Source organism: Sminthopsis crassicaudata, chromosome 3 (genome assembly GCF_048593235.1).
Source record: "Sminthopsis crassicaudata isolate SCR6 chromosome 3, ASM4859323v1, whole genome shotgun sequence".
Taxonomy (NCBI): Eukaryota; Metazoa; Chordata; class Mammalia; order Dasyuromorphia; family Dasyuridae; genus Sminthopsis; species Sminthopsis crassicaudata.
Window position 1 is genome coordinate 606259364 of NC_133619.1, and position 26146 is coordinate 606285509.

Here is a 26146-nt window from a genome sequence, read left to right on the forward strand (position 1 = left end):
TTCCTCCTCTCCGCATCCTCCGAGAGAGCGCTCAGTCCCTCAGTCACCGAGCACAAACACTCCCCGGCGTGGGGACGCTCCACTCACGGGCACGGGCACGGGTGTCCAGGTGTGTGCATGTTTACAGGTGTGTGTTTATGAGCACGTGTGTATGTGATTATCTGTGGGCGTGCAGGCCTCTGTGTGCCCCCCGATATTTCAGGCTTGGGGAAACGGGCCAGACGCACTTTTATAAATACATATTATTTTGGAATCTTTCCGCTTCACACACACACAGCTCAGCACCAGGGCTGTCCCCACTGCCCCCATTCGGCAGTTCTGGCAGTTTTATAGCCAAATTATAGCCCCTTGAAAAGAAGGGTTTATTACGGAAACACTGACCCGGGCTTAATGCGAGTGGAAAAAAAGGGGGAGGAAAGGTGTCTCCACCATGAAGAGGTGTTTCTCTAATGAGGGTAATTAGGGCATAATAAGAGTTCCAGCCAGAGCTACCAGGTCCTGGGAGGGGGCTGGGAGGAATCTGTGCCCCATTGGGGCCACTGCCTAGGCAGCCGGGAGCCCCCAGGGAAGGAAAACTAAATGGGCTGGGGCCGTAGCCTTTGGAGGGGAAAAGCTCTGAGGCTGGCTGGGGCCCCCGAAGAAAGAGATTTTGTGGAAAGGGCCCAGGGCAGGGAGTCCAGGAAGCTAGGTTCCAACCTTGACCCTGCCAATCATTTTGATGGGCATCTTTGGGGAAGTCCCAATATCCTCTAAACCTCAGTTTCCTCAACTATAAAATGAAATATTTAAAGAAACACTCCATCCAGCTTCCTTCCAGCTTGGAGCCGTATTCTAGGGCCCCTCCCAATTGTATGAGTTTAGATCGAACATTTTCTTTTCTAGTAGTAGCCACCCCACTGCAACCTGCACTGACTTTTTCAGTTCTAAGATCAGTTCTCCCAGCTCTGACCTCCCGGGTTCTAAGGGCCCTCCCAGCTCTGACCTCCTGGGTTCTAAGATTCCTCCCAGCTCTGACCTCCTGGGTTCTAAGGGCCCTCCCAGCTCTGACCTCCTGTATTCTAAGGGCCCTCCCAGCTCTGACCTCCTGGGTTCTAAGGGCCCTCCCAGCTCTGACGTCCCGGGTTCTAAGTCCCCTCCCAGCTCTGACCTCCTGGGTTCTAAGAGCCCTCCCAGCTCTGACCTCCTGTATTCTAAGGGCCCTCCCAGCTCTGACCTCCTGGGTTCTAAGGGCCCTCCCAGCTCTGACGTCCCGGGTTCTAAGTCCCCTCCCAGCTCTGACCTCCTGGGTTCTAAGGGCCCTCCCAGCTCTGACCTCCTGGGTTCTAAGTTCCCTCCCAGCTCTGACCTCCTGGGTTCTAAGGGCCCTCCCAGCTCTGACATCCCAGGTTCTAACCACTGGGCTTAATAGCAAGGACTCCCTTTTGCTCTTCCTCCCTTAGTTCTCAATCACATCTAGTTCTTCATTTATCACGTGAGGGTGGAGAGCCCGGACATTACAGTGACCAGCAAAGGTGGAGAACTCACAGGAGAGATTAATATTGGAGGGGGGCAAGGTGGGAGAGAGAGGGGGGTCCAAGAAGGCCTCATGGAAGACGTGGCACTGGAGGCGAGTCTTGAACCGGGGAAAGGCAGGAAATGACAGTCTTTTGGAAAGGGACACCCCCCCTCGGGTCATATACTCCATCCCTCTGCTGCTGCTGAAACCTTCTTCCTGATGGTTTTCTCAGCAGGAAATCCACAGCATCCAGGCTCCTCTCCCCTTAGTAGTGGACGGCTTCTTGGCTGGAGGGATATTTCTGGAGCTTTGGACAGAGTAGGGAGGCAGGTTGGCCGGCTCGGGAGAAGGGGGGAATCTCAGAGAGAGCTTGTGATTGAACAGCACCGGAGGACGCGCCCGTTCAGCGTGACCTCTCAGCTTCCTCTCCTGTGACATGGTCCCTTTCAGCTGGGCTGAAGCTTTCTGTGATTCAAGTTATGGTCAGTCAGAGGGAGGCCGTGGCTGGGTGACTCTCTCCCTCCGGGTCTGGGCTGACATCGTCCCCACCTCGGACTCACAGCTGGACCCCGTCACGGGCCAGTTCTCCTGGAGCATCCCCGAAGCAGAAGGAAGACAAGGTGCCCCCCAGAGACTGGCAGATGTGCCCAAAGTGGGCACTGGCACCCCCGCTCTGGGGGAGCCCAAACATAAAAGGCCCGAGTGTTGTAGGGGCCCTGGCGTACACCGTGCACCCAAAACCTGCTGGTTTTTCCTAAAAGCGCGCACGCGCGCGTGTGTGTGTGTGTGTGTCTGAGTGTGTGTATGTGAGTGTGTGTGTCTGAGTGTATGTGAGTGTGTGTGTGTGAGTGTGTGTGTGTGAGTGTGTGTGTGTGAGTGTGTGTGTGTGTGTCTGAGTGTGTGTGTGTCTGAGTGTGTGTGTGTGTCTGAGTGTGTGTGTGTCTGAGTGTGTGTGTGTCTGAGTGTGTGTGTCTGAGTGTGTGTGTGTGTCTGAGTGTGTGTGTCTGAGTGTGTGTGTGTGTCTGAGTGTGTGTGTCTGAGTGTGTGTGTGTGTCTGAGTGTGTGTGTGTGAGTGTGTGTGTCTGAGTGTATGTGAGTGTGTGTGTGTGAGTGTGTGTGTGTGAGTGTGTGTGTGTGAGTGTGTGTGTGTGTCTGAGTGTGTGTGTGTCTGAGTGTGTGTGTCTGAGTGTGTGTGTGTGTCTGAGTGTGTGTGTGTGTGTCTGAGTGTGTGTGTGTGTCTGAGTGTGTGTGTGTCTGAGTGTGTGTGTCTGAGTGTGTGTGTGTGTCTGAGTGTGTGTGTGTCTGAGTGTGTGTGTGTCTGAGTGTGTGTGTGTCTGAGTGTGTGTGTCTGAGTGTGTGTGTGTGTCTGAGTGTGTGTGTGTCTGAGTGTGTGTGAGTGTGTGTGTGTGAGTGTGTGTGTGTGAGTGTGTGTGTGTGAGTGTGTGTGTGTCTGAGTGTGTGTGTGTCTGAGTGTGTGTGTCTGAGTGTGTGTGTGTGTCTGAGTGTGTGTGTGTCTGAGTGTGTGTGTGTCTGAGTGTGTGTGTCTGAGTGTGTGTGTGTGTCTGAGTGTGTGTGTCTGAGTGTGTGTGTGTGTCTGAGTGTGTGTGTCTGAGTGTGTGTGTGTGTCTGAGTGTGTGTGTGTGAGTGTGTGTGTCTGAGTGTATGTGAGTGTGTGTGTGTGAGTGTGTGTGTGTGAGTGTGTGTGTGTGAGTGTGTGTGTGTGTCTGAGTGTGTGTGTGTCTGAGTGTGTGTGTCTGAGTGTGTGTGTGTGTCTGAGTGTGTGTGTGTGTCTGAGTGTGTGTGTGTGTCTGAGTGTGTGTGTGTCTGAGTGTGTGTGTCTGAGTGTGTGTGTGTGTCTGAGTGTGTGTGTGTCTGAGTGTGTGTGTGTGTCTGAGTGTGTGTGTGTCTGAGTGTGTGTGTCTGAGTGTGTGTGTGTGTCTGAGTGTGTGTGTGTCTGAGTGTGTGTGAGTGTGTGTGTGTGAGTGTGTGTGTGTGAGTGTGTGTGTGTGAGTGTGTGTGTGTCTGAGTGTGTGTGTGTCTGAGTGTGTGTGTCTGAGTGTGTGTGTGTGTCTGAGTGTGTGTGTGTCTGAGTGTGTGTGTCTGAGTGTGTGTGTGTGTCTGAGTGTGTGTGTGTCTGAGTGTGTGTGTGTGTCTGAGTGTGTGTGTCTGAGTGTGTGTGTGTGTCTGAGTGTGTGTGTGTCTGAGTGTGTGTGTCTGAGTGTGTGTGTGTGTCTGAGTGTGTGTGTGTCTGAGTGTGTGTGTCTGAGTGTGTGTGTGTGAGTGTGTGTGTGTCTGAGTGTGTGTGTCTGAGTGTGTGTGTGTGTCTGAGTGTGTGTGTGTCTGAGTGTGTGTGTCTGAGTGTGTGTGTGTGAGTGTGTGTGTGTCTGAGTGTGTGTGTGTCTGAGTGTGTGTGTGTGTGTGTGTGTCTGAGTGTGTGTGTCTGAGTGTGTGTGTGTGTCTGAGTGTGTGTGTGAGTGTGTGTGTCTGAGTGTGTCTGAGTGTGTGTGTGAGTGTGTGTCTGAGTGTGTGTGTGTGTCTGAGTGTGTGTGTCTGAGTGTGTGTGTGAGTGTGTGTGTGTCTGAGTGTGTGTGTGTGAGTGTGTGTCTGAGTGTGTGTGTGTCTGAGTGTGTGTGTGAGTGTGTGTATGTCTGAGTGTGTGTGTGAGTGTGTGTGTGTGTGTCTGAGTGTGTGGGTGTGAGTGTGTGTCTGAGTGTGTGTGAGTGTGTGTCTGAGTGTGTGTGTGTCTGAGTGTGTGTGTGTGTGTCTGAGTGTGTGTGTGTGTCTGAGTGTGTGTGTCTGAGTGTGTGTGTGTGTCTGAGTGTGTGTGTCTGAGTGTGTGTGTGTGTCTGAGTGTGTGTGTCTGAGTGTGTGTGTGTGTCTGAGTGTGTGTGTCTGAGTGTGTGTGTGTGTCTGAGTGTGTGTGTGTGTCTGAGTGTGTGTGTGTGTGTGAGTGTGTGTGTGAGTGTGTGTGTGTCTGAGTGTGTGTGTCTGAGTGTGTGTGTGAGTGTGTGTGTCTGAGTGTGTGTGTCTGAGTGTGTGTGTGAGTGTGTGTGTCTGAGTGTGTGTGTGTGTGTGTGTGTGTGAGTGTGTGTGTGTGTGTGTGAGTGTGTGTGTGTGTTTCAAGGGCGACATTTGAAAGCCATGTGGCTTTTATTGCTAGCAGGAATGCTGGGGGGTGAGGGGGGCTGCGTTCCCGGCCAACCACATGAAATGCAGCTGTAATCTTCCTGCGCGTAAGGGCAAAGCCCCCTTGTTTCCTCCGAGCAATCAGCCTCTGAAATTAATTATGGCTCCACCAGGGCTGACAGTCATTAGGCCCTTTCCAGGGAGGTGGAAAAAAACTCTAATGGAGCCCGCACTGGGCCGGGGAGACTGGCCAACCCAGGGACCTGCTGGGCCAGGGGCAAAGGACAGGCCAGTGTTGTCCCCCCCCACTCCCAGTGCTGCAGAGGGAGAGAGCCAGGGAGCACAGGAGGAGCTGTCCTTACAGAGCACCATTTTTAAATGGCTCAGGCCTTGCACTAGACTCTCCCCACTCCACTTTGGGGTGGCTACTCAAGGAAGGCTTCAAGGTGGGATCTTCAGGGCTTTGGGCAGGATGGGAAAGAAAAAGGAAGTTCTGTGTTATAAAGTCCCTCACTTCTGGGATATTCCAAGTTTCAGAGTCCCTCCCAGTCCTGACATCCCGGGTTCTAAGGGCCCTCCCACCTCTGACCTCCCGGGTTCTAAGGTCCCTCCCACCTCTGACCTCCCGGGTTCTAGACCCCTCCCAGCTCTGACACCCCGGGTTCTAAGGGCCCTCCCACCTCTGACCTCCTGGGTTCTAAGGGCCCTCCCAGCTCTGACCCCCTGGGTTCTAAGGGCCCTCCCAGCTCTGACCTCCCGGGTTCTAAGGGCCCTCCCAGCTCTGACCCCCTGGGTTCTAAGGGCCCTCCCAGCTCTGACCCCCTGGGTTCTAAGGGCCCTCCCAGCTCTGACCCCCTGAGTTCTAAGGGCCCTCCCAGCTCTGACCCCCTGGGTTCTAAGGGCCCTCCCAGCTCTGACTCCCTGGGTTCTAAGAGCCCTCCCAGCTCTGACCTCCTGGGTTCTAAGGGCCCTCCCACCTCTGACCTCCTGGGTTCTAAGGGCCCTTCCACCTCTGACCTCCTGGGTTCTAAGGGCCCTCCCAGCTTCAAGTTCCAACACTCTAAAGCTTTTATGACCATCCAACATTGCCTGTTAGTTTTCAGAAAAGCCTCCCCTCCTCCTCATGTTTCCCAGCAGCCTCTGGGCAGAGGAAGGGGGGAGGCAGGATAAATGGATGGATGGCGGATAATAGAAGTCGAGAAGTCCAATTGGGTCTCTGACCACATGTCCCACATGGAGTTTCTCCTTGTCTACATTTCTGGGGGAAATCAGTCCATATTGACTTGTGGGAAATGCATTTTAGAGCTCTTAACAGATCCGATCTGGCTCCCTGTGAGCCTTCTTCCCTGGCTGTGTTTTAGCAGAGGTTAATAGCCCGTGTCATTCCCCTCCTCCCCTTCTTCCCCCATCCCGCTGCCAAACCTGGACCTTATTGGAGGAAGTTTGATATATAAAGGCCCCAGGGTCTCTGTCATGGAGGGTACCAGTCCCTTCTGTGAGAGCTGGCCCAGATGGCTCCTCCTTCCTTCGGCAGCCTCCTGGGCTTTAATTCAGCAAACTGAGGTTGAATTGCAGTAACACTAGCATTAACCTCAAAGAAATTCCCTTTCGGAAGTTTCCCATTAACAATTCATGGCTCCCAAAAGTTCCAAGGTCAATGCAGAAGGCTTTGTGGTACAAGGGAGAAAGCATTGGGCCAGAAGTCAGGAGGTCTAGACTCTAGTCCCAGCATTGTCACTAAAGTTCTGGGAGAATCGGGGCAAATTGTTTCCCCTCCTTGGACCTCAGCTTGTAAAACTCCTTTGGGCTGTAACATTCTATATTCTAAGGTTTCCTAACAACATTGACATATGGCAGGGGGGGGGGGGGGGAACAACCTTAGAACCCAGGATGTCAGAGCTGGGAGAGCCCTTAGAACCCAGGATGTCAGGACTGGGAGGGCCCTTAGAACTCAGGATGTCAGGACTGGGAGGGCCCTTAGAACTCAGGATGTCAGGTCTGGGAGGGCCCTTAGAACCCAGGAGGTCAGAGCTGGGAGGGCCCTTAGAGCCCAGGAGGTCAGAGCTGGGAGGGCCCTTAGAACCCAGGATGTCAGGACTGGGAGGGCCCTTAGAACTCAGGATGTCAGGACTGGGAGGGCCCTTAGAACTCAGGATGTCAGGTCTGGGAGGGCCCTTAGAACCCAGGAGGTCAGAGCTGGGAGGGCCCTTAGAGCCCAGGAGGTCAGAGCTGGGAGGGCCCTTAGAACCCAGGAGGCCAGAGCTGGGAGAGCCCTTAGAGCCCAGGAGGTCAGAGCTGGGAGGGCCCTTAGAACCCAGGATGTCAGGACTGGGAGGGCCCTTAGAACTCAGGATGTCAGGACTGGGAGGGCCCTTAGAACTCAGGATGTCAGGACTGGGAGGGCCCTTAGAACTCAGGATGTCAGGCCTGGGAGGGCCCTTAGAACCCAGGAGTCAGAGCTGGGAGGGCCCTTAGAACCCGGGATGTCAGAGCTGGGAGGGCCCTTAGAACCCGGGATGTCAGAGCTGGGAGGGCCCTGAGAACCCGGGAGGTCAGAGCTGGGAGGGCCCTTAGAACCCAGGATGTCAGAGCTGGGAGGGCCCTTGGAACCCGGGAGGTCAGAGCTGGGAGGGCCCTTAGAACCCAGGAGGTCAGAGCTGGGAGGGCTCTTAGAACCCAGGAGGTCAGAGCTGGGAGGGCTCTTAGAACCCAGGAGGTCAGAGCTGAGAGGGTCCTTAGAACCCGGGAGGTCAGAGCTGGGAGGGCCCTTAGAACCCGGGAGGTCAGAGCTGGGAGGGCTCTTAGAACCCAGGAGGTCAGAGCTGGGAGGGCTCTTAGAACCCAGGAGGTCAGAGCTGAGAGGGTCCTTAGAACCAGGAGGTCAGAGCTGGGGGGAGGGGGCCTTAGAACCCAGGAGGTCAGAGCTGGGAGGGCCCTTAGAACCCAGGAGGTCAGAGCTGGGGGGAGGGGGCCTTAGAACTCGGAATATCCCAGAAGTGAGAGACTTTAAAACACAGAAGGTCAGAGCTAGCAGAGAATATAGAGCTTAGAATGTCAGAGCTGGAAAGGGATCTTAGAGCCCAAAATGTTAGATTTGAAATCCAAAAGAAAATTTAAAACACAGAATAACTGAGCTAACTAGAACCCAAAAACACAGAATGTCAGAGCAGGAAGGGACCTTAAATCCGGTTTAGTTCAACCCCCTCATTTGAAAGAGGAAGAAACTGAAGCCTGGAGAGGGGAAATTATTTTTCTAAGGCAACAGCTCATAGCAATGGGCTATCCCAACCATTTTGACTCTTGGTCAAGTGCTCTTTTCATTACCTTCTCTGAGGGTCCTTGAGGGTCAGACTCAGAGGGGCTGGCTGGTTTGATGTGGTCGTGCCAGGTCTGGACACTAACTTTCATGAAGAAGGAATGAGGGAAGGGAACAGGACACAGGCTGTTTGTTCCAGGGATACATGGTGTGAGTGGGATTTGGGGATTTTTTTCTTTACAGTGAGGGAGGTAACTGAGCACTGCAGTGAAACCTGCCTTGGTAACCAAGACTTCTTTCTATGCTTGAAGGAAGGAAGGAAAGGAGAGAAGGAAGGAAGGAGGGACAAAGGGAAAAAAGAGGAAATGGAGGGATTAAAAAGGGAATGAAAGGATGGACTTCATAATTCTGGGAAGGACCTAGAGGACCTAGAGTAATATCAAAACATTCCCTACAACTTGCAAATGCATCTTCTTCCAACTTAAATCAGAGTCTGGAGAAATTTGTCTCTGGACAATTTTACATTCTTTGACTCTCCAATCTCCAAATATTGTAGATGGGAACCTCACCTGTGTCCATTTGGATTATAGCCCTAGATCTAGAAGGAATCTTAATGGCTAGTGAGCCCAACCCCCTCATTTGACTATTAAGGAAACTGAGGCTGTATGAATTGACCAGGATCACACAGTTAATAAATGTCTGGGGTGAGATTTAGAAAAGTGCTAAGTTGGTTCATTAATTCCAATTGTTACATCAGGATGCCAGAAAGTATTTCCTCTAAGCCTGCCATCTCCTGATGTCCCAGTTCCTGGAGCAGCTGGAGCAGCTGTCTCTTTCTCTCTGGTCCTGCCTCTGTGTCTATCTAGAACCTGACTCCAACCTCCCTATCTAGTTTTACTTTACTCTTTTTATAGGATTTAGACATAGATGTACACAGAACATTTCATTAAAGGCAATTTTATATATTTTAAAGTGAACATTTATTAAAATCTCAGGCAGAAAGAGCATTATTTTTATTGATCAGAATAAATAAACTAGAATTAGCTAACAAATAAAATTTGTTCCAAAATGCAAATTTTAAAAAAGAACGAATTTTTTTGATGGGAGGAGAAATGCTAGGATGATACTGGGTAAATATAGCACATTCTGTATTCCTATGGATTCAGAGCTGGACCAGGACTTTAAAGAGCCTCTAGCCCTACTGCTTTATATTAGAGAGGAAAGGGGAAGTAAATTATCCAGGTGCAGAGCAGAAACCAGAAGCCAAAGCTTCTGCCTATAAATCCCCTGTTCCTTCAGGTCTCCTCATAGATTTGCCTCTTCCATGGGCCTAAGCCCTTCAGTGTCAGTGAATTTGCAAAAAACATTCCCCCCATTTCCCTCCCCCCATTAGAGCACACTCCCTCTTCATCTTTTTCTCAGAGATCACCTCCTCCATGAAGTCTTCCCAGATTCCAATCCAACTCCATCCAATGATCATTCACTAATCACCTAGCTGCCTCAACCACTTAGACATCCCCTCCCCTTTTCCCCAGGGTCACCTGGGAGAGTTTGAGTCAACATCTGAATTCCCATCTCATTGATTCCCCACCGCCATACATAGCTGTTACATATTTGTGCATTTCATAACTCATATATACACAGCACATTCTAGTTTATTTTCTTCACAAGAAGTCTGTAAGAAAGGGGGCCAAAACCTTACCGACTCCACATTACAGAGGAGGAAACTGAATTTCATCCCCTAGGCAGGGGATGCTGTAATTAGGGCACTCGGGTCTCCAAAACAAGAAGTTTGCACTGCACTCTGCACTCCCCCTCCCTCATTCTTCCAATTACACCATACTAGCTCAACTAGGTCCTTCTTTCTACTAAACTGGAAATTCCTTGAGTTTTAGCACTGTGTCTTTTTTATCTTTACATATCCAAATACCCAGTACTGACCTTTACACATGCTTCAGTTGGTCAGTATATCAATGGGCATATATTAAGGGACCTAATATATGCTAAGGACTCTGCTAGGAACATGAAGAAAGAGAAAAATCAAACATTTGCTGTTCTCAAGAAATTCACAATCTAATGGGAAAGAGAGAGTGTCAGGCCTGAAAAGGGCCTTAGAACCCAGGAAGTCAGAGCTGGGAGGGCCCTTAGAACCCAGGAGGTCAGAGCTGGGAGGGCCCTTAGAACCCAGGAGGTCAGAGCTGGGAGGGCCCTTAGAACCCAGGAGGTCAGAGCTGGGAGGGCCCTTAGAACCAGGAGGTCAGAGCTGGGAGGGCCCTTAGAACCAGGAGGTCAGAGCTGGGAGGGCCCTTAGAACCCGGGAGGTCAGAGCTGGGAGGGCCCTTAGAACCCGGGAGGTCAGAGCTGGGAGGGCCCTTAGAACCCGGGAGGTCAGAGCTGGGAGGGCCCTTAGAACCCGGGAGGTCAGGACTGGGAGGGCCCTTAGAACCCGGGAGGTCAGAGCTGGGAGGGCCCTTAGAACCCGGGAGGTCAGAGCTGGGAGGGCCCTTAGAACCCAGGAGGTCAGAGCTGGGAGGGCCCTTAGAACCCAGGAGGTCAGAGCTGGGAGGGCCCTTAGAACCAGGAGGTCAGAGCTGGGAGGGCCCTTAGAACCAGGAGGTCAGAGCTGGGAGGGCCCTTAGAACCCGGGAGGTCAGAGCTGGGAGGGCCCTTAGAACCCGGGAGGTCAGAGCTGGGAGGGCCCTTAGAACCCGGGAGGTCAGAGCTGGGAGGGCCCTTAGAACCCGGGAGGTCAGGACTGGGAGGGCCCTTAGAACCCGGGAGGTCAGAGCTGGGAGGGCCCTTAGAACCCGGGAGGTCAGGGCTAGGAGGGCCCACAAAGAATGTCAGAAGTGGGAGGGGCCTTAGAACATAGACTATTAGAGTTTTAAAGGCCCTTAGATCCCAGAATGTTAAAGCTAGAAGGGACCTTAATTCATAGAGTGTATAAATATAGAGTGTCAAAGCTGGAAGAGAATTTAAACTACAGAATGCCAGGAGCAGCTAGGTGGGACAGTGGATAAAAAAAACACTGACCCTGGAGTCATAAGGATCTGAATTCAAATCCTACCTCAAGTACTTGACACTTAACAGTTGAGCAAGTCACTTAACCCCCAATTGCCTTGCCAATTAAATAAATACATAAATAAAACTCAAACCTTAGAGATCTTTTCTCCCAGCCGTCCACATATTTTTATTGGGCATCTTCTCTAAATAAGACTGCTGCCCTCAGCAATTAGTCTCCCTCCAGCAGGGGTGCCCTTGTCCACTCGGGACCACCAGAGCAAGCTCAGGGCCCCTTCCCTCTGCCAAAAGCAGCATTCTCTTACAGCTCTGAAGGACTTTCCATTGTCCTTGCATTTTGGCCCAGAGTCGGGGCTGGAATCTTGACCTGATCTTCCCTGTCTGCCCTCTACCCCAAGTCCCTTCCACCTGGAGACTCTCCCTCAGACCCCAAGCCTCTCTTGCTTCATCCCAAGGATATGCAGCATCCTCTTTTGGTCTGAACACCAAGGGTCAGAGAACCGGGAAAGGGGGAGGCAGGAAGCAGGGAGGGAGGGGGAAGGGAAGATGAAAGAGGAACTGGGAATGAACCACCAGCCACCTGCTCGGGGCCTGAGCCCCACCCCCAGAGAGCTCCCTGGAGAGGCTGGTTCTAGGGCTTGGAGAAACAGTGCTTCCTAAGCCAATGGGACTTCCCCAGGCCAGGCGTCTGGACAGCCTTAGGACCCCTACCTCAGGATCTGGCTGAAAGCAAGGAGGAGGCTGGGATTAGAATAGATACTTCGCTCTGAAGCTGCATGCATTTCCTGAAAGACAGTTTCAGGATCACAGGATTTAGAGCAGAAAGAAACCTCAGATAGCCTATCTAACCCAATCTCCTCATTTTTCCATGGGAGGAAGCTGAGGGGAACTTGGAGAACAGTGGAGAGGCTGATGGGTTTTGAGTCAATGGACCTGCCTTCAAATTTCACCTCTGTAGTTGGGCAACTCACTTAAAACCTCCCTGGGTCTCAGTTTCCTGATCTGTAAAATGAGAGGGGTTAGACCTGATGAGCATAAAGTTTCCTTTCAGTTCTAAATCTATGATCCTCATGCAGGTGGGATGCTCTGGGAGCAGATCATGGTCTCCCAAGTCTGGAACCAGGGCTTTGTGCATTGAGGGACATTCAAGCTCAAAGAACCCTGCCCTGTGGTCCCTTTGGGGAACTGCATCCACAGCAAATTGCTCACCTCTGCCTACTGGGCAGTATCCTACCAGCTCTCCTAAGCCAGTTCCAGAGAGGCCAGCTAGTCCCATATGTTTTAGTTAAGAACAACAGGTTCAGAGAAATGATGCGATTTGCCCAATGTCACATAGCTTGTAATAACGACAGAGCCAGAAAGTAAACCAAAACCCATGTCCTTTGACTCCAAATGCAGAAGACTTTAAACTTCCCCATGGAGGGATTTGGAGCAGAAAAGATTCCCTCCCCCCATGGCATTCTTAATAACCATAATAATTCACAATTATCTAGCGCTTTAAGGGTTACAGAGTAACATATAGTATTCCCTTTGATCCTCCAAAGCAGTTCTTGGGTTAGGGGCTTTATTATCATCCCCGTTTTATGACTAAGGAAACAGAAGCTGAAAGAGGGAGGGAGGGAGAGAAAGAAACAGACAGAAAAAGAGAGACAGAGAGACAGAGACAGAGAGAAGGAAGGAGAGAGAGACAGAGATTCAGAGAGACAGAGACAGAGATGGAGAGAGAGAGAGACAGAGATTCAGAGAGATAGAGACAGAGGGGGGAGAAAGAGAAAGAGAGAGAGACAGGGACAGAGAGACAGAGAGAGAAAGAGAGAGAGAGAGAGAGAGAGAGAGAGAGAGAGAGAGAGAGAGAGAGAGAGAGAGAGAGAGAGAGAGAGAGACGGAGAGAGAGAGAGACGGAGAGAGAGAGAGAGACAGAGACAGAGACAGAGACAGAGACAGAGACAGAGACAGATTCCTGACTTGCCCGGAGGCTCAGTTAATACGAGTTTGAATCTTGACTGGGTGGAGCTCTATCCCAACCACCACACTCCGTGTATTGAAACAATTGAAGGTTCTCATTTGGAAGAAGTATTCGCCTTTCCTCCTTGGACCTAAGGGCCCTAACCAGGAATGGGGGTGCAAAGACAATCGGCTTGCAATGTGGGAACTAAGGCTTAACCATCAGGGACTGTCCCAAAGTGGAGGGGGAGTTTCCGTCGCTGGAGCCGTTCGTTTGTTCCGTGTTATAGAGAGGACGACTCTTGGTCAGCTCGAGGTGGGGTTATATGGATGCTCACTGAGGTACCTTTGAAGATGGCTAGGACCTGAAGATAGGAAGAGCTGAATTCAAATCCGACCTCACACACTCATTATTAGTTATTATTGGATTCTAGGGCAATTATTTAAACGTCTGCTTCAGGTTCAAATGTAAAATGGCCAGAATAATGACATTTACCTTATGGGGTTGTTGTGAGGAGAAATGAAATAATAAAATTAAATGAAATAAATAAAAAAATCATAAAATTAATAAAGCCTGTAGCACAGTGCCTGACACGTAGCAGGCGCTTAATAAATGCTTGTTTTTCCCCCCTCTCTCTCCTTCCTTCCCGCCACGGGTCGGCAGGCCTCTTGCGCCTCCAGGGGCTCTTTCGGATTCTTGTTGGTTCCTCTGGGCCTCGGTTGCAGAGTCCAAGTCAGACTAAGGACCAGCGGGGATCGGCCCGTTCCCGGGCAGCCTCGGGGCGGCTCCGCTGGGACTCGGGCGGCCGCTGAGCTCAGCGGCAGCCGCTGAAATAACGGACGGGCTAAATATAACCCAGGGAGAGGGGGGAAATCACAACTTTCCGGAAAAATGAACCGTGAGGAGAATATTTATAGAAACCGTTTCCAATCTGGAGTCCCCCAGGGCCTGGAAACGTGTGGATCCCACCCAGGCCTGGGCGACCGCGGCCTCCACGTAGGGAGGACTCCCGCGGGCCTCAGTCTCGGCCCTGCGTCCACTCTAAAGTTGCCAGCTGGAGGACCGGCCGTGAGAGCCAGGGTCAGCCTGGACCAGGGTAGACCCAAAGGGAATCCTGGGAAACAGACTCGCCTGGTGGGAGCCGGGAGAGCCTCCACTTAGCGGAGGGTTAGACCACCAGCTGTCATTTCGGGAAAGGGCCAGCGGGTGCAAAGCTGGAACCTAGAACTGGGGGCCTCAGGGACGTGACTACTTCCGCCGTCGGGGTTTCGTTTTCCCCCACCCTTAATAACGCCAAGCCGGTGAAAGGCTGGATCTGGGAGAGGGACACACCGGGAGCTTTGCTTAAGGGAAATGATTTGGGCAGGGAGACTTTGGAGCACATTTTCCCTGCTGAAAAGGCTGCTAAATTTGTGTTCATGCAATGGCTCTGCGTTCGATTTCCAGCTCGGCCCCTCCCTACCAGACGCCTCTGGGACTCAGTTTCCTTAATTGTAAAACCAGAGTCCTGAAGGACATTGTCTCCAATGTGGGGGTCGCTTCTAAAAGCGAGAATCCCTAACGGCAATCCATGCAAAAATGGCGATCTCTGCCGAACTTCCCATCCCCGCCTCCCCTAAATTTTCTCCCTTCGCCGTCACTAAGGTGGAAAGGTCGGAGTCTGCGGCTGGCAGGTACAAGGCGCATGAAGCGATGACCGGAGCTGTTAAGGAGGAGACGTGAAGTGGAACTCTTTTCTGAAGATTGGCGCAGGAGGGATGCTGCTGAAATGGCTCCAGACTCTGGGAAGAGCTGTGCTGAACCATCCCCTCTGCCCTCCCCCCTCCCCCCCCCCCCCCCCCCCCGCTGTAGGGAGAGAGGGGTTCTGTTCTCTCATTAATGCCCCGAGTTGCTTTGGACGGCTCATTTCATTGCCTCAGTTTCCTCCTTTGTAAAACAAGGACTGCACTTGATCTCTGGCACTGCATGTCCTGGGATCCCTGCCAAGTCTTAGATTCGACGGCCTAAGGGCCCTTCCAGTTGCGACATCCCTTATTGTTCGCTTCCACTTAGGGCTCTGTCAGTGGGTTCCCAGGAGGCCGCGTTATGAGATAGTTTCAGTTCGCTCACTGCTGGCCCTTTCAGTCTTTTCAGACACGGAAGGGAAAGAGGGACGCGCAGTTAGGCCGGGCTGGAGGGCAAGAGGGGAGTGGGCCGGCAGCAGCGGGGAGGCTAGGGGAAGGCCGGAGGGAGGAAGGCAGGTCAGAGCTCTCCCCGAGAACGGAGGGGGGCGGGGAGACTGAGGCTGGTCGGCTGGGAGAGCCGCACTCTCCCTCCTCCCAGCCGGTTCCTGGGAAGGCCACGGGCGCAGAGAAAGGACAGAGGCGGTCTCGGTCCCGGGCTCCGGGAAACCGGAGGAGGCCGTTAGGGGAGGACACGTGGCGTTTAGGGGGGCTGTCACTTAGCGGCCGGTCCCCACTGGCTCCCGGGCGGGGAGCCCTTATTCTGACGCTGTGTGTCCGCAGGAACGCGCGCGTAAGCCCACTCCGCCGGTGGGAAGCTTTCCTGAACCCCACCAGTGCAAGCCGCCCCCTCTCTCGGTTATTCCCCGGCTGTCCCCAACGCGCGTCTCACGCAACTTCCCATTTCCACTGGCAGGTTCACACACAGAGTCCCGGCTTGTTTATTAGTCAGACGCTTTCAGCCTTCCACAACTCGCGCCAGCACAAGCTCGCGCGGGCCGCATTCTCGGGGCGCACGCTCCCTTCCCCCGCGGCACCTCGGAGGCCGTAATCGGGCTCACACCCCCACGAAGACTCACAAGAGTTTGGCCCCTCTCCGGCTCACACAATCCGTGCCCTCCCCGGCGGCCCTCACAGGGTCCGATTCACGCCTGTCCAGTTAGCCGCGGACTGTGTGGTTGTGCGGACGTGTGTCCGCGTGCGGGTGTTAAGGTGGGAGCCTCCGCACGGGTTGAGAGCCACGCTCAGACCAGCTTAAGCGCCAGCTCCACCCTCAGACAATGGGCTCCTTGAGAACTGGGGTCTTCCTTTACTGATCTTGATTTGTGCTGTCTGGAACACAGTAGGCGTTTTGAAAATGTCTGCTGGCTGGCTGGCTGGCTGGCTGACAATGGGCTGAGGGCGAAGGACCGGATTACGCAGAGGCGCGCAGGTCAGAAGCAGATTGGGATTCAGGGATATTCAGAACTCTAGGAAAAGGAAGAAGGCCGAGGCTAGACTAAATTATTTGCGGAGGAGCAGACCTGCCGGTCTTTGGCACCTAGAACACGTGTCCGGAGCAAGAAGCTCGAGGGGACTTCCCTGTTTCTCATGAGCAGAGTCCGGGGCTCGGAAAAGAACGGTCTGGACAAGGCGAAGGACGAGGGCTTCCCCGAAGTAGAGGGTTAGAAGGGCGTCGGTCTATGCAGACGGGGCAGACGGGGCGCGATCTTAATCTGATGGAGGCAAGGCGTGTCCGTCTGTTTGGGGACAGAGACAGAGGGGTGTCGGTCAGCCAGGTAGGAAGAATAAAGGTGAACGAGAAGGGAGAAGCCTCCAGAAAGTGACTAGGAAGTGCACCTATCCATCCTCGACGGGGAGGCAGAGGGGTGTTGGAGGGGCGGTTGTGAGAGCCATGCAATCCTGGAGCCTGGACTGGCAAGAACGAACAGGTCGGCCCCAAGTAGCAGCTGCCTAGGCCTGGACAGTGCCAGCGGCAGCTGGGACACATCTGTGGGCAAGGCGCGCATTAGCTGGGGGATGGGGAGGGGAGTAGCCATCGACGGGACGGAGGCTCCAACTAGCGGTTGGAACGGGAATCGTTAACGGTTGGATCCCGCCCAGGCTCTTCCTGCCCCGGCAAGGGCCAGAGGGAGCCCTAACCGACCGAGAGAGGGAAGGAGGAAGGGAGGGAGCGAGGGAGGCGCGGATTCTAGCCTGCCCTTCAGTGGGCCGTGGTTGCGCTCTCCAGTCCCGGATGCAACGGGACGGGAATACTGTGCCTCCCCTCCGCGGCTTAGCACGGGGGAGAGGCTTCTTTGCACCCCGAGTGCTCTGCATGTTGTGTCCCTTCTCCCCTGCACCCACCTCCCATCCCATCTTCAGCCCGTCCTTGAGAAATGAGTTCCGTAATTTTGCAGCCTGCTTGGGGAAGCCAGCCGAATAACTACCCGTGGCGTCTGGAAAGGTTGCGGGGAAGGAGTTCCAAACCCCAAACTTCCCACCTGAGAGAAGTCCGGGTGCTCCATGTGCAAAATGGGGTTGGAATCCTTCGGCTCCCGAACTCTCGCTCGCTGTGGAAGAAGGGTCTACGTCCATTGGAAAGAATTAACAGAAACGGGAACTAGATCGAAATGAGGCCTTCAGCTCGGGAGAGGGGGGGTTGCTTGGAGAAATCAAGGAGCAGCAGCGGCGGGAGCGGGGGAGGCCGGGAGGAGAAGGAACAGTGGGAATGAAGAAAATATTAAGAGGAAAGCGGCGGGGTTGCTGTCCATCCCAGCCCGTTCTCCCCGCGGTGTTTTTCCTACCAAATTAAAAATGGGGTTTCCTTGGGGAAATTACCGGGGATGAGGGGCCTGCGTGCACGCCAGCACTCGTGGAAAGAGACCTGCCCTGGAAGTCACGGGGAACCAAAATCGCACAAATTAGTCGGGAGACCTTGGGCAATCCATTTCCCGGGGGGGGGGGGAGGGGGAGGGAAGGGAGGCAGGGCGGGGCTCAGTTTCCACCTTTTAAAAATGGAACTAACAATTTAAGCTGGACCTCGGGCTTCCTAGAACCAGTGGTCGCGGTACCCGGGTGTGAAAGCGATCTGTACACAGTAAGGCAAGGGACCACATGACAAATCTGGTTGCGATTCTCTTCCATAAGTTAATCGTTATAATAGTTGACCGGTCTCGCGATCCTTAAGCCCCGGAAGGCGTGTCCGCAGGGGTGCATCACAGTTAGGGACCCGGACGGGTCCTAGTTCCCCAATTCTCCACTTCTCGTTGTCGTATACGCGGGATCCGGGGATTCAGAGAGCCGGGAGCCGGGAGGGACCGTTAGACCAACTGGGCAGCTAGAAGAGGCAAGGAGAGCTGTGTCCGGCTTCGGGAACTAGTCCCGAGAATGCCGGCCTCGCTCAGTGACCGAGGAGGGCGGGAGGGCTGTGGCCAGTCCCGGGGGCCACTGTAGGACACTGACAAACTGGAGAAGAACCAGAGGAAAGTGGCCCAGAGAAGAATGATTATGATGATAACTGGCATTTATAAAGCGCTTTGCACAAATGTCTCATTTTGTCCTTACAAAAACCCTGAGAGGGGAAGTGACTATCCCCAATTTATGGATGAGGAAACCGAGGCCGGCTGGGTTAAGTGATACCTAATAATATCACCCAACAAAACGGCTGGCTGTCGCGGGATTTGAACCCGGGTCTTCCTGACGTCATGTGGAGAAGGAAGGATAGAAATGAGCATTTATTAATTTTTTACTGCATGCCAGACACCGTGCTAAGGCGGTGGCATCCGAGGAAAGGCAGAAAGAACAGCGGACAGGAAGTGTGGGGACTGTGAGAAGGGAAGAAGATGGCCTTTCTTCCCCCTAGTGGCTAAGGATTCGACCGATTCTTTGGGGACCGCACAGGGCAGAACTAGAAGGGGAGGTGGGCGCAGAGGTGGCCGCGAGGGCAGATTATGGAAGACATATTAGATCTATCCAGAATTGGACTGGGGCTGCCCCGGGGGTAGAGGGAACTTCAGGACTCAGCCGAGGTAGAGTAACTAATCCCTTGTCCTTGATGTTCTCCTGCTCGGGTTCGAGCTGGACTAGATGTACGCTATGCTCTCTCCAATTCAGAAATTCTAGTTTCACAGAGGAAGGAAACTGAGGCTCGTAGGAACGTGGCGCCCCAGTTTGTATCAGACGCAAGGATGTGTGAGTCACACTAGGGAAAACGCCGCCCAAGGACCTGATTCTCTTTGGAAGGGGTCTTTACATTGACCAAGCTCCCACTGTCACGCCACGATGCTCTTCGTACAATTCTAAAGTCTATATCCGTAGAACCCGGATGCTGCAGCCGAACAGAGCAGGAGAGGAGAGGAGGAAAACCTGCCTTAAAAATACATTGATAATGAGCCAAATGCACTCGGAATCCGAGCTACAGCACCCAGCCGGCCTCCCGGACTTTGCAAACCTGGGATCCGGGCTTGGTGCGACCAGCTCCGATGCAGGCTCGGGGTTAGCTTTTGGCCTCTGAACCATCCCCGGGGCAAAAGGTAAAGAGAAGCAACTAAATAACATTCGATCCCAGACTTTAAAGAGCAGCTAGTTGAACACCTCATCTTTCACAGATGGGGAAAATGAGGCGCAGAAAGGGTCACCGAGGTTAGCAAGCAGCAGAGCTTGGATTCTAAACCAGATACGCTGCCTCCAATCCTCAGTCTCCGAGAGCAGCGATGGGACTTCGAGGGCAGAGCCCATGTCCCGCACTTCGGTGCAACCCTGCTTAATTCAGAGGCCCCATCCTGAAGCTGGGGAGGGGTCGGAGACAGGTGCTGCATCTCCGAGGGTCTGAGGACCAAGAGCCACTGAAACCCCTCTTCTCGCAGGCCCTTGCCGGCGGGGCGCGTAATTGTGTCCATGGCCTCCCGGTAAACTTTCCCTAGCGGCCCCCGTCCAGCAAGACTGCGGAAGAAGGCTTGGGACCCGCGGCGGATCATTAGTAGGGTTGACCGTGCTGGACACATGGGTAAGGGGCTGCGGGCGGCGCTGGCACGGGTCTAGGTTGTGCAGATTGCGCCAAACAAATGGGAACGGGCGAGCTGCGACGGGAGTGTGGGCTCAGGTGGGGCGGCCCGAGGAGTCCCCGGACTCTCGTAGCTCCTAAAAGCTTTGGAGGAAATTCACTTTCTCCCCGGAAAACAAAAACAAGCCTCCCTCTGCTAAAGGCTGGTGACTCGCGGCACGCTCGGCCTTTGCCCGCTCGTCCCCTCCCCAAGCGGGTCCTTTTCTCTCCCGGGGCAGATTGTTTCCCAGAACGTGCCTATAGCATGTCAGCGGACTGATGCGGCAAAGGCCTGGGTCGTGCTGGCTCCCACCCGATCCCTCCACTCCGGACTAACGAAGGGAAGGCCGGCGGCCCTGCCAGTGTCCCGGGGGACTGAGAGGGCACACCGAGGGCGCCAATCTGGCCAGCCCCCCGCGGTCTCGAGGTCGGAGCCGGCGGGTCCTCAGGGCACAAGGAGGACGGGTCCCCGCGCCAGGAGCGAAGCCCGGACCCAAGGCCACAGACCGGGGAGTCCTGGAAAGCCTGTTCCTTTCCCCTACGTGCGAGGCTTCCCAGACCGGCACCAGGTGCCAGGACGGGAGAACGGGCTCCGGCGCTCCGGGGGCACCTCCGGCCGGCCCGCGAGCTCCCGAGGCTCCCTTTCTGCCCCGGCGGCGGCTGGCGGAGGAGGGCAAGCCTTAGAAAAGCGACTTGTTGAAATTTCGTTCGCTGCGCGCCCCGCCCCTGTCTGGCTGCCACGGCCCCTGCCACCGCTTTGCGGATTTCTGGGGGCCTGGGAAAGGAGCGAGGGGCGTGAGGTGAGGGCGGGCAGGTTGGGGCGTCGGGAGCAGGGGCGAGGCCGGAGCGTGGAGGGCTTTGGAAGGAGAGCTGAAATGGGGGGAAGGAGAGGAGGTTGGGGCGTCGGGGAGGGCGGGCGGGCGGAAGCTTCTAGCCCCAGCCGCTAATTGCGGCCACTTAACTTCCCACACACACATGCTCAAGTCCGATCCAGGGGGCTCCGGGAGCCCAGCCCGAGGCTGGGAGAAATTTCGCTCTAGGCCTGAGAGCCCAGGGAGCCCAGCGAGGAGCCCGGGCCCGGGCCCAGACGGCGGCGCCCACCGAGCGGGGGCTGGGGCAGGGCTGGGAGAGGAAGGAAAGCGGGATCAGCGAAGCGGTGCAACCTCCGGGGACTTCGGAAGCTCGAGTTGTAACTGGGTCGTTTGGGAAATAAATAAATAAATAAATGAATAGGGCAAACAGCCCCCTCCCCCCACATCTCACCCCCTCCGAGCCTCAGCTCCCGTACTCGGCTCTCTGACACCCTCCGGGCGGGGGCGGGGGCGGGGCCTGTCCTAGGACAGACCCCGCCCCCTCCGCCTGGGTTTCTTTTCTTAATTTTTTTTTTTTTAAGTAAAGCCGTTCCCCGGTAGACGCCGCGGATTGGCCGTTCGGAACGTCGCTCCCGGCCGACCCCGCCCCTCGGCGGGCCCCCGGGTAACTACCCTCCCCGGGTGGCTGCGGCGCCGCCGCTTGATTATATATTTTTTTAGCTGGTGTCAGAGTCGGCGAAACGTCTGTGGGAAGCGGGGAGCGCGGGGGAGGGGACGCTGCTGGCTGCTCGGAGAGCTCCGGCCGGCGGGCCCCGCGGGGGAGAGACCCCGGACTCCGCTTACCGCCGTCGGAATTCTACGCCGCCGCCGCCGCCGCCGCCCCGTCTCGGGGGCACGGGGAGACCTGCGCCAATGCTGCCTTAGGAGCCCGGGCGGGGTCCGGGACGGGCCGAGGAGGAGCGCTGCAGGCCCGCGGGAGGCCCTTCGGAAGGTCCGGACGATCCGCGCCCTCGAGGCCAGCTTGGCCCCCCCCGGGTCCGCTCTCCGCGGGCCGCCGCCCGCCCCCGAGGCCCCGAGCGCGCCGGCCGGAGGCGGCGGGTCCCCCTCGGGGCTTCCCCTGGGGCGCACTTCCTGAGCGCCTCGGGCCGCGCCAGCCCCGAGCCCGGCGGCCGCGGCCGCTTCTCCTTTTCGGCGCCCTGCCCCGTCCCGAGCGGCCCCGGAGGAAGCCGCGTGAGCCTCGGGGGCGCGCGCCCCCCGCCGCGCAGCCCCCCGCCGCCCCCCGCCGCCCGCCGCGGCGCCCTGACTCCCGCTGTTATGCGTATTCCCGTAGACCCGAGCACCAGCCGGCGCTTCACACCTCCCTCCACGGCCTTCCCCTGCGGCAAGATGGGCGAGAACAGCGGCGCGCTGGGCGCGCAGGCGGCCGCCGCCAGGCCCGGCGGGCGCGCCCGGCCCGAGGTGCGCACCGTGGTGGACGTGCTGGCCGACCACGCGGGCGAGCTGGTCCGCACCGACAGCCCCAACTTCCTGTGCTCCGTGCTCCCGTCGCACTGGCGCTGCAACAAGACGCTGCCCGTGGCCTTCAAGGTGAGTGCTCCCCACCCCCCGCCCGACGGCTCCGGCCGGGCCCGCGGCCCCGCCCCCTCGGCGGCCCGGCGGCCGGACTCCCCGGCTGTGGGGAAGCGCTGGATTTCGCAGGATCTGTTTCGTTGTTGTTCGGGGTAGAGGAAGTTGCGGCAGCCGGGTTTTAAGAGACTGAGGGCGGCTGCTAGGGACCTCGGAGGTTCGCTAGGGCAGCCCCTCCCTCTCCAGCAGAGCCCATTTTATGGATTGAGGAAACTGAGGGCCACATTGTTTAGTGTGCCCCCCCCCCAGTCCCCAAGGTCACAGGCCGTAAAGGGGGAAGTCTCCTGACTGCAGATCCGGGGCTCTTGGCCAGCCGGCCCACCAGTGCTCCTGGCTGGGTCCCCCCCCCCCCACGCCAAACCGGAGCCCTGGATTTTTTTTAAAATCCTGCAAACCCGAGGCAAGAGGCGGGAACCCCCTCCGCTGTCATCTGGAGGGTCTTTCGGTAACGGGCGCAGGAGCTCTTTCGTTTTCTTCTGTATTTTTAATTTTGTAAAGAGCCTGCGATGAAATGAAAGCAGCCGGTTTTCCCCTAAAAATCAGCGTGAAGCTCGGTCTCACACATGTTGGGAGGATGGGCCGGAGGAAGGGGGGAGGGGGCGATGGGGGGACGAACGCTGCCGCGGGGGCCGTTCCACCTGGGTGGATCCTGACCCAGCGGGGGCCTTGCCCCACCAAGGACTCCCACATGGGGGCTGGGGTGACATCTGAAAACTGCACGGGGCCTGGGGGTCGGGGAGGGGGAGGGAGTGGCAGGGGGGAGGGGAGGAGAAGGCCACGGTGACTTGAATCGCTCCCTCACGGGTTGCACTGTCATTCGGGGCTTAAAAGGGATCTTTTGAAATTAAAAGAAGACAGGATGCTGACAGGAAATCTGGCCTTTCTAATCAGACCCCAAAAAATTTTCTTCTTGAAATTCTTTCCATCTGGACTCCCAGTCTCCCAAGGCGGCAGTCACGTTAAAGTGCCTGGTGCCGGGGCTCCCAGCCCAGCTTTCAGATCGGGCGCACCCCCTCCCCAGCTCGGCCGCAGCAAGTGCCCACGGCCTCCTCTCCGCTCCTGTCCGGCCGGCAGGTGCATCCACCGCCGGAACACCCCCATTCCTTACCTTTAAAGGCTTAGCTTCCAAAGTCCTATGTAGAAAAGCCCCCAGCGCCCCCCCCCCCCCGTGCGTGAGCCGCCCCCTCCCCGAAAAACCGCCCATCCAGGCCCGCGGCCGCTCCCGCCAGCTCTGCTCTCTGCGGCCCAGAGGCCGGGGTCTGGGGTCACAAGGAAGCACAGAGGCGTTTCTGAGAGCCTCGAAAAGGGCATTTCAAAAATTACGCCTGAAATTCCTTTGTTATCAACAATATCATTTTTCCCTCTATTTTCCTCCTGCCTTTTGTGCAGTAACGGGGCAGGGTCCCGAATTCTCCGCTTGACAAATCGGGCTAAACAGCGTTTGAGCTGCAAGTTGGACCCCCCTGGCTCCCACGTAGAGAGAGATAGGGGGCGGGTGGGTGGATGGATGGATAGATAGATACATAGATAGATAGATGGATTTATGGAAGTAGATTGATAGAATAAATGACGGATAAATAAAGGAATGAAAGAAGAGGAAAATAGATAAGAAGAAAGGAAGAAAAAAGGAACACTTTGTAACTGATAAAAATGCTTTTATTCCACAAGCTTGGGAAGCTGATTAATGCGGTAATTGGTGCCGTATTATTCCCACACACACTTTTTTCCCTTACCAGCGAGGAAACTGAGGGTTGTATTGTGAAAACGACTTGCCCTTTAGTGATTCACAGAGCGGGTCCTTACCCCCCTTTTGTTATTGTTTTATGGCCGGCAGAGCCGGGGAGGCTTGGGAGGAGCAGGGCATTGTTTGGAGTTTTCGGTTTTTGGTTTTTTTCATTCTCATCCAGCCTCGGGTAGTTTCATAGACTGTCTCAGCTGGAAGGGATCTGGGGATAGACAATAGGGGGACCTCAGAAGTTCTCTGCTTCAGCCTCTTTATTTTATAGATGAAGACCGAGGTCATGAAGACGAGGTTCAAGAATATGATGCTAGAAAGGGACCTTCAAGGCTCCCCTCCGCTGCCCTTGTTTTAGGTGCAGGGACCTCAGACGCCAATTCATTTAATTTCCTTATTTGAAGTCGCTGAAACCGAGATCCCTTGGGTTAACCTCAGACAATAAATGCGGGACTGAGCCTGACCTAAAGCCCAGGAATTTTCCCCGATTAGCGGGTGGGAACTCTGAGCTCCTTCTGCCCGGCTTCTCTCCACTTTGAGCTAAACCCCGTTTCCCCGCCTCACTGCCCTTCCCCAGGTGGTGGCTCTGGGGGACGTCCCCGACGGCACGGTGGTGACGGTGATGGCCGGCAATGACGAGAACTACTCGGCCGAACTGCGCAACGCTTCGGCCGTCATGAAGAACCAGGTGGCCCGATTCAACGACCTTCGATTCGTGGGCCGGAGCGGCCGAGGTGAGGAGGAGTGCAGCGAGGGGGCGGGGAGGCCGAGGTGCCCCGGCGGCAAGGTTGCATGAAGGGTGGGCAGGGCCCAGAGGTCCCCCAAGGGAGCAGCCTCCATGCAATGCCGGGTCCTGGACCAGAGGAAGATGCAGAGTGGGAGTTAGGGCTAGCTCAGCTGTCGCGACTGGGATCATCTCATCCAGTGCCCCCCATTTATACTTGAGCAAAGCAGGGCACAGGAGAAATTTGCCCACCCAGACTTGAGGTTCGGGGCCACGGCCTCTGACCGGTCATTTCTTATCAGAATAGGGGGGCAAGGGGAATCCTAGCCGAGGAGCCGCTCCGAGAGCTGCCGGGAGACAGAGGCCCCGGCCCGGGGACTGCCGCAGGGTGAAGGTATGTCCCGGGCCCAGCCCAGAAGCTGAAACCCCGGGCCTCTGAGGTGGGGAGGAGGCCTCTGCGGGCAGGCTCTGTAGAGCCGGCCTCAGTGTGGGTGACAGGCGGTTTAGATCTGAAACCTCCCCGGGACTTAAATCATCTCCTCCACTATGGGGAGGGGAGAGCAGAGCGGGGCCCAGGGCCTCAGAAGATGAGTTCCAGGGAGGAGGACGGGGAGGGCGGGAGCCGAGGGACTCCATGCCGATGGTAGCACGTTATTAGCGGGGCGAGTGCCCTCCCTCCATCCAGTCCCACCAGGGGCCGGCCGGCCTGCCAGCCAGCCGGCGCTGTAAAGAGACCCACTGGTGCTCCTTGCCATCCCCTCCCTGATTCTGTATAAACTGTGAGGGTTTTGATGCTCAGTAAACAGAATTGTGCATTTCATCACCAATAAACAAGGGCAGGGGGAAGGCTTTCGTTCCTTAGAAAGGGCCAATCTTGCATTTAACGGGCATCTGGGCTGCATTTTTCTTCTTTAACTATTCAAATGTATACATCCAAACGTCAAACATATTTTGACTTTTCAGCATTAATTAAAACCAGGGCATTATTTGCATGTAATAACTGTTTATTCGTGCTTTTTATGAAACTGGAATAGTTTACATTCTTTTAGACGTTTCCTGTTCCTGCTGGCCTGATTTCCCGGTCGCAGATTTCTTTCAAACACTGCCCTTAACTGGTTACAGGTTGATGGATGGAAAATGTTTTCTTTTATGAATTAAGCTTTCATTGCTGCGCTAAATTATTCTGTTAGGCTCTTTTATTTTTTTTTTTTTCATTCCCAAATTTCCAAACTGCGTGGAACCGAATCTGAGCCCCGATCTGGGACTCTGGATTCACTCTCTCTCTGGCTCTGGCGGGTGCCCTGGTTTTAGACGAGGTGGAACTCCCTCCCCATACACCCCTCTCCTTGCTGGGGCTGTTGTGGGGCGGGGGCCAGCTTGCCTTCTACACCCTTCCCCTTGTTGGGGCTGTGCGGTGGGGTGAGGGTACTCTTACCCCAGACAGCCCTCCTCTTGGCTGGGGCTGACCGTGGAAAGAAAGGCTGATGGCCATATCCATTCCTGGGATGACGGGTGTCAGAGGATTAGGAATGGCAGCTCTCAAGGCCATGGGGGGATTGTCCCCATCCTTCTCTCTCCCTTCTCTTTCCCGTCTCATGTTCCCACAAACCACTCCCTTGTCTGTCCCCTCTCACGTACTCACCAACTGATCTCTTCTTGCTC

The 26146-nt window shown here is 55.3% G+C and overlaps 1 protein-coding gene across 2 annotated transcripts in view; it reads left to right on the forward strand.

Annotated features, from left to right (window-relative positions):
• RUNX3 (RUNX family transcription factor 3) overlaps positions 1–26146 on the forward strand; it is a 95577-nt gene that overhangs the window by 41099 nt on the left and 28332 nt on the right. The window contains exons 1-3 of one of the 2 annotated variants that reach the window (XM_074305812.1): positions 21060–21390; positions 21730–21986; positions 24338–24494. In XM_074305812.1, coding sequence (XP_074161913.1) covers positions 21786–21986; positions 24338–24494 — 358 coding nt within the window. In that variant the 5' untranslated portion in view covers positions 21060–21390; positions 21730–21785. Of the gene's footprint in view, positions 1–21059; positions 21391–21729; positions 21987–24337; positions 24495–26146 lie in introns of those variants that run through there. The other variant, XM_074305811.1, reaches the window with a different exon arrangement.